Here is a 7,266-nt window from a genome sequence, read left to right on the forward strand (position 1 = left end):
TTTTAGTGTTGGTTTATGAATGTAACCTGTTTTAGGTACCAAGAAATGGTTTAAATACAACACAGAAAGCAACTAGAAATACAACTAGGTTATTTCATCTGTAAGTGAAGCTCCTTATTTAGCTTTTTTTTTTTAATGTTATTTTAAAATTTTTTATTTTATTTATTTTTTGCCAGTCCTGGGCCTTGGACTCAGGGCCTGGGCACTGTCCCTGGCTTCCTTTTGCTCAAGGCTAGCACTCTACCACTTGAGCCACAGCGCCACTTCTGGTCGTTTCCTGTATATGTGGTGCTGGGGAATTGAACCCAGGGCCTCATGTCTACGAGGCAAGCTCTCTTGCCACTAGGCCATATCCCCAGCCCCAGCTTTTTTGTTTTTAAATGTTAGTCCTGGGGCTTGAACCCAGTGCTTGGGTACTGTCCCTGAGCTCTTTTAGTGTTCTACCATTAGAGCCACACACAGCTCCACTTGTGGCTTCTTGGTATTTAGTTGGAGATATGAGTCCCTTGATCCTCGGATCTCAGACTCCTGAGTAGCTAGGATTATACAGTGTGTATGTGGTCTGTCTAAAGTATCACCTTTGGATTTTTTTGAAGTTAGAAATAAAGGAATGTTAGTGTCTATGGGCATTAAAAATTTAGGGAGTAGTGATAAGAATTGCTGTTGGTACAGCTAAAAGGCCAGAAGGAGGGAGTGTGGATGCTATTTGTTTTGTTAGAGGCTTCTATTTTTTTCAGGGGAGGGGTGGTGTTGCTTGGTCCTGGAACTTGAATCTCAGGGCTTGGGCACTGTCCTAACTAAGCTAAGCTTTTTGCCCTCTACCATTTAAGCCACAGCTCCACCTCTGGCTTATTTTGATGATCAGTTGAAGATAAGGCTTTGTACCAGCATCCCGAGTAGCTAGGGTTATAGGCTGGCTGTTAACCATCAGAATCATCTTTTGATACTACCAACTATAGAAATCATGTGAAAGACTTCCTGATGATATCTGACATTTCAGTATGTTAACAGTTGAGGTTGTTTTTTGTTGTTTTTTTTTTTTTTGATGGAGCTGCAATTTGAACTTGGGGCCTGTACTTTGACAGGCACTTTACCACCGAGCCAAAGCCTCTAGCTCTCATATAAAAGTCTTAATAAAAATAAGCCTTTTGTGGGGGAGGACTTTGCTTTCTGAACTTAAAGATGGCAACGTTATCAGGGCAATTCATTTAAATCATAAACATGTATAATAGATTTCGAGGCACTATTTCTGTAAACCTACCTTTTCTGTACTACTACAAGTCTTTGTTGTATCCTGCTCCTTTTACCCTAGTTTTGTCCTGAGTCAGAATACAGTAAGGGCAGAATAGTGTCAGGCTGTTTGCTTTGTGACCCAACCCTGTCTCGTTATCCCTATGTTTATTTTATTTTTTTGCTAGTCCTGGGCCTTGGACTCAGGGCCTGAGCACTGTCCCTGGCTTCTTTTTGTTCAAGGCTAGCACTCTGCCACTTGAGTCACAGTGCCACTTCTGGCCATTTTCTGTGTATGTGGTGCTGGGGAATTGAACCCAGGGCTTCAAGTACACGAGGCAAGCGCTCTTGCCACTAGGCCATATCCCCAGCCCTATCCCTATGTTTATTAACAGGTGTATCAGGAAATCTTGAACAGCCAACCTGCCCATAGATCTGCCAAGTGGTCTCCATGTTCTCAGTGGCTTCATGAGTTTTAAACCAGAACACTGCTGTTAGATACAGAAAAGTATGAAGGTAGAGTCATCATTTGTCTCCCAAAAGAAGACCATACCCACTGGTTTCTAAGAGTGGTTAGCAATGTGAGATGTTAGTAGTCAAGAACAAATTGGTGATTGGCATGGTAGTAAATGGCTGTGATCAGCACACCTTAAAGGACAAGGCAGGAAGATTGCAAGTTACGGCTCAGGTGGATTACTGAACAAGACCATACCTCAAAACAATGCCACTGTCTATATATAAAACTACAAGACCATAGGAAGAAATAATTCTTTACCAAATTACTAGGAAGTCAGGACTATGCCACAAAGTATATATAAATTAGAGATACGGATTAATAGTGTATGGTCCCAGTTTAATATGTGTTAGGCAAAAAGCAATGACAAATGGTAGATAAATAAGTATGAGCAGAAAAGAGCAGGTTAAGGCAACCTGCGCCTCTGTCCCTGGTGAAAGCTCTTTTGGGGATTCACACACCATTTTTTTTTTTTTTTTTTTTTGCCAAATACAGCATATTCTCTCAAAATTTGATCACTTTTTAAACTGGATTTTTCTACTGTAAACAATCAAGAAACATTAGGTTTAGATTGAGTTCCAAAGATGACAACCATGGTGATTATTACTTTGCCGGTCCTGTGATTTGAACTATGGGCCTGAGCTTTGTCCCTGAGCTTTTGTACTCAAGGCTAGGGCTTTACCACTGGGGCCACAACTGGCTTTTGGTGGAGGTAAGAGTCTCAAGGACTAGCTTTTGAACAGCGGTCCTCATTTCTCAGCCACCTTCATAGTTAGAATTACAGGTATGTGCCTGTACCACTTGAGCCCTGGCACCACTTCCACTTCATGTGGTACTGTGGAATCGAACCTAGGGCTTCATGCATGCTAGGCAAACACTCTACTACTAAGCTGCATTCCCAGCCCCTGCTTCTTTTGTGCCAGTACCCGGGCTTGAACTCAGGAGGACCTCACTCATTGACTTTTTAACCTAATACTGACATTCTACCCCATGAGCCACATCTTCAGTAACATTACTTTTAAATAAATGAAGTTTACTCTTAAACTATTACAGTAACAAGCTCATATAATAAATCCCAAGTATTACAGTGTTGGGAAAATTGAGGCAAATCTGACATGGTGCAAAGTGATGATGGGGTACTTTTAAAATAGCATTTTGGTGTAATAGCTCATGTTCCAGCTGACTCCAGGACTTCATAGAAACCAGTCAGCCTTTCCAGTTCAGGTAAAATAGTAATACCAGGATAGCAAATAGCCATTAGACACATCCTCTTATATCATTAGGCACTCCAGTACTGTGGCCGCTACAGCCACAAGCTGGAGACCTTACAAAGTCTATAAAAATTAAGTCTTTAAAACTTCCAAAGTAGCTGAATTGATGTGCCGCCTGTTAGTCCTTTGTCCTGCCGAGTGCTGGTTCATAGTGACTTCAAAAGGTAGACTAGTGGGAGGTAATGGGAATTCACATTGACACGAAAAATTCACACCCCCCCCCCCAAAGAACTAGAGTAGTATATTCAGCAAAAAGAGAAAAAAAGAAAAATTACATAATTTTATTAAGCTTGAGCTAAGGCCAGACAAAATTAGCAGGGATGGACGTTTCCCATGCTGAGAAAAGTATTTCACCATTGCTCTGGCATTTGGTCCACCTCCTTCTGGCCCAAACCGCTCTCAAGCTACCCAGTATTTCTACCCCAGTCTGCATTCTGTTTCACATCAAGTCAGTAGTTTGTGGAAGTACCCTAAAACTGAAATCTTCACAGGTTTAAGACTAAATCTCTTGCTGGTGTTCCCAGATAGTGGTTTGTGCATTTCTGATGTGTTCCTCTTAGCTCACTTTCCATCTTTGCCTTGTACGTCTTATAGCCTGAAGCTACAAGTGTGTGGCACACAACATGTTGGATTTAAAAACAAATGTTCAAAGTTTTGTTAGGAGCCTCTGCACATAAGGGTCTCTCCAGTAGGAATGAGAATACCAGGGAGGCCATGTTTCTTGTCCAAACCCCCACCCCCAACAATTCCTTTAATTAGGGCTTATCCTGGTATACTCCCTGGATGCCAGAAGCCAGACAGCCCAGAGGGAACCTTCCTGAGCTCAGGTTATATTACATTAGCTTCCCAACTTGTATTTTAAAGTCGGAGAAGCAACAGCTTTGAGCTTTCCTCCATCACTTAGGAACCCTGAAACTGAGCAGTCAGTGAACACTTCAATTTTCTCTTCTTTGATCTTAACAGACACATTCACAGAGTTGGAATGGGAGGGGGGGGGTGCATGGAGAAAATGCCAAGTAGGAGCCATAGATAAGATGAATTCATATACTATTACTGTATAAATACACAAGTCCTTTAAACAGCACCATATCCAAGTGTATATACACACTATGATTATGACTTGGCACAAGTTTTAGGAAGTTGCTAGTCCAATAATGAAAGATCTGGTACATAAAAGGAGGAGCTGTATTCTACCTGCTACAGATTGTGCATTTAACCTCCAGCTAGAACAAACAAGCCACAAGGAGGGAACCCTCCCCAATTAATACTGGATGGGGTACTAAACCTCCACTTTTCAGAACTGAAGCTACCAGGGGCTTGCCTCACCTGGAATAACCAACTAGGGACAAAAACTAAAATATTAATTGCATCAAACAATGTCATCTTGCCAACATTCCATAAAATCCACAGCTTAAGGCTCAGTTCAAAGGCTAAAAAAATATTCTAGGCCTAGTAAAGTGTCTCCATTCATAAAACGAAAACATCCAAGATTAGAGACGATGTCAGACGGACGCGCACCTACAATAGGTGGACGCGGGGCAGTGGATCCGAGATGCCTCTTCGTGGCCGTATTTCACCGAGTGCAACACACGCGGCCTGGCCGCTCTGCATGCGCGCAAACGGCCAACTGCAGAGACGACCCGGGATGCCAGCGTCCAGTCCCCGCCGCGGCCGGCTTCGCCCGCCCGCCCGCCCGCCCGCCGCGGCCCCCTTCCCAGCGCCGCCGGATCGCGCTCCCGCGGCGGCGCCCCGGCCCTGCCCCGGTGGCCCGGGCGGAGCGGAGCCCGGCTCCCCCGCGCAGCGGCGGCCCTCAGCGCAGCTTCTTGCCGGGCAGGCTGTCCCGGGCGCTGCGCGGCGGCAGGCGGGCGGCGGGCGGCGGCGGCGGCACTTTGGAGAGCGGGCAGTACTTGATGGTGTGCGCGTTGTCGCCGCTGGCGCCGCACAGGGGACACGTGTAGCGGCGCAGCACCGGGCACAGCACTCGCCCGTCGGGGCCCTTGAGGATGTGGGTGGTGTACAGCGCCACCGCCTCCTTGTTGTTCCGGCAGAACACGCACACCTGCAGCTCGGGCTTGAGCAGCCGGGCGGCGGCCGCCCCGGGGGCCGCGTGCCCGCCGCGAGGCTCCGCCGCCGCCGCCGCCGCCCACGCCGGAGCCCGCTCCTCGCGCGGCGCCCCCTCGGCCGGGGCGGGGACGGCGGGCGCGCAGCCCAGCAGCACCGCGGCGGCGCGACCCGCGAACGGGCTCAGCTCGGCGAAGCGCTCCTCCAGCAGCCCGGCCTCGGCGGGGCCCGCGCACAGCTCCAGAGCGCGCAGCTCCAAGTAGCGGCTCCGGGACCCCGGGTCGTCGCTGTCGTCGTCGTCGTCCTCCTCGTCGTCGTCGTAGTCAGGCGACCCCAGCGTCGGGCCCAGCGCCCCGGGCCCCGTCCCCGCGTGAGGGGAGCAGCAGGACGACGAGGGAGAGGAGGGCGGGGAGCCGCCGCCAACGCCGCCGCCAACGCCGCCGCCAACGCCGTCCCCGCCGCGGGCGCAGCCGAAGCGCGGCTCGCCGTCCACAGCCTTGGTGATGAGCGTGGCGAGCCCCAGGTAGTCGTTCCACGAGCTGAAGGGCTGCGGGTGCGCCGGGCCCTGGGCGCTCACGTAGCGGGCGCTGGGCACGAGCGCCATGGGCGTGGGGGCGCGGCCGCGGCGGGGCGAGCGGGGCGCCCAGGGGAAAGCCTCCATGGGCGGGCCGCGGGCCGCGCGCCGCCTCCCCGCCGCCGGCGCGGGACGGACGGACGGACGGACGGACGGAACGCGCGCGGAGCCTGTCCGCCGGCCGGCCCGCCTGCCGCGGGGTGGGGCCGCTTCGCTTGCCTTTTATCGGATCCGCTCCTCCCCAAACCCCTCCTCGCCGCCGCGGCCCTGCCCCCTGCGCTCCCCAGCTCCGGCTACCTCGCCTGCGCCCCGGACGGAGGCGGAGCGCCGGCGGTCGCACCGGGGTCGGGCGGGCGGTGTTCGCGCTCCGCTCCGGCCCGCGCGCCTCCCGGGCCCCGGGCTCGGCGCCGGCCTCGCCAGCTGCGGGGCGCCTTTCATCCTGCGAAGGGGCGGGCGCGGCGCCGCCTCGGGGCCGCGGCGCTAACTGGCTGCGGATCAGAGCCCTGGCACCGCGGGCGCCGCTCCGGACGCTGATTGGTGGAAGCCGGGGAGGGGGCGTGCGCGGCGCGCGCAGCTGGGGGGCGGGCGGGGAGTGGAGAGTCAGGGAGAGGGGCCGGAGCCGGCGGGAGCCGAGGCTGGTGTCAGCCAGCGTCCCCGCTCCGGACCCTGGGTTTTTGGAACAGGTGATCAGGCCTGGGGCGCCTTCTGCCTGACGGGCAGGCGAGGCTTGCCGAGGACTGGATGGGGATGGCGACCCGGGGATGCATTACTTCCCCGGACTCAGCCCGCGAGGCCTCCTTCCCGCCCACCCCCCACCCCCTTCCTACTGGTCAGCATCGGCAAGCAAAACTGCTGGAGGCAGCACTGGGCGCGATCCCCGGATCTTAAATCAGAGCTACCCAGAGACCCAGTAATTTCCGTTTGCACACCTCTCTGGAGTGCTTTCTGCTGGGTGAAATCCTCCCACGAATCTCCGAGGCTCGGGGAGCTAGGAGTTTGCTGTGTTAAGTAGCAGAGGAATGCAGAACAGCAGCGTTCCGACAGGTGTTCAGAGACCGGGGCCTTTAGCTGCTGAATTAGATGAGAGTGGGGGCCTGGGCCAGAAACTCTTCCCTCTGAACCACAGACCTAGGACAACAGTGGGCTGTGTGTATCTAAAACCCCTCCTCACACGGGGGGTGGGGGGATGGAAATCTAGGGTGCATGTGCAATTTGAAGGACAAAACCTATCCAACCTTTGTTTGTTTCAGACTAAGTCTCGCTGTGGAGCCCAGGCTGGACTTGACTTCTGTCTTAACCTCCCAAGCTTTGATATTGTACAGAAATGTGCCTAGCACATTGGGAAATCCATGTCATAATTTAATAATTTAAAACAACATACTTCTTTTCCTCTGTAAAAAAAAAACAATGGAAAATAAAAGTTAGATGATTTCTGGTGAGGAAGGTGGTCTTGCCCTTCCCAGAAAAGGGAGGCATTTTTCTTTTCCTTTTTAAATCAAAAGTAGGAAAGATTTTAGGTGCTGAGGGTTCTTTTGTGTTGGAGACAAGAAAATAGGCTCTGATGGCTTGGCAAAGCCACAGGAATAGGCTTTCCTTCTTCACTTAGGTCCATTGAA

The 7,266-nt window shown here is 51.8% G+C and overlaps 1 protein-coding gene across 2 annotated transcripts; it reads right to left on the bottom strand.

Annotated features, from left to right (window-relative positions):
• Positions 1-4,825: 4,825 nt before the first annotated feature.
• On the bottom strand, positions 4,826-5,737 carry Nanos1 (nanos C2HC-type zinc finger 1). 2 transcript variants are annotated; one of them, XM_048338148.1, is made up of 2 exons: positions 5,560-5,737; positions 4,826-5,457 (listed from the first exon to the last, which is right to left on the bottom strand). In XM_048338148.1, the coding sequence occupies exons 1-2, from the start codon at positions 5,735-5,737 to the stop codon at positions 4,826-4,828; spliced, it is 810 nt and encodes a 269-aa protein (XP_048194105.1). The 2 variants fall into 2 exon arrangements, with proteins under 2 accessions (XP_048194105.1, XP_048194104.1); XM_048338147.1 differs by having other exon boundaries at positions 4,826-5,737.
• Between the last annotated feature and the right edge of the window lie 1,529 nt (positions 5,738-7,266).

Source organism: Perognathus longimembris, chromosome 2 (assembly GCF_023159225.1).
Source record: "Perognathus longimembris pacificus isolate PPM17 chromosome 2, ASM2315922v1, whole genome shotgun sequence".
NCBI lineage: Eukaryota > Metazoa > Chordata > Mammalia > Rodentia > Heteromyidae > Perognathus > Perognathus longimembris.

What these genes read in the sequence shown, in the direction of transcription:
- Nanos1 (XM_048338147.1), bottom strand. Translation starts at nt 5,737, where the DNA reads ATGGAGGCTTTCCCCTGGGCGCCCCGCTCGCCCCGCCGCGGCCGCGCC.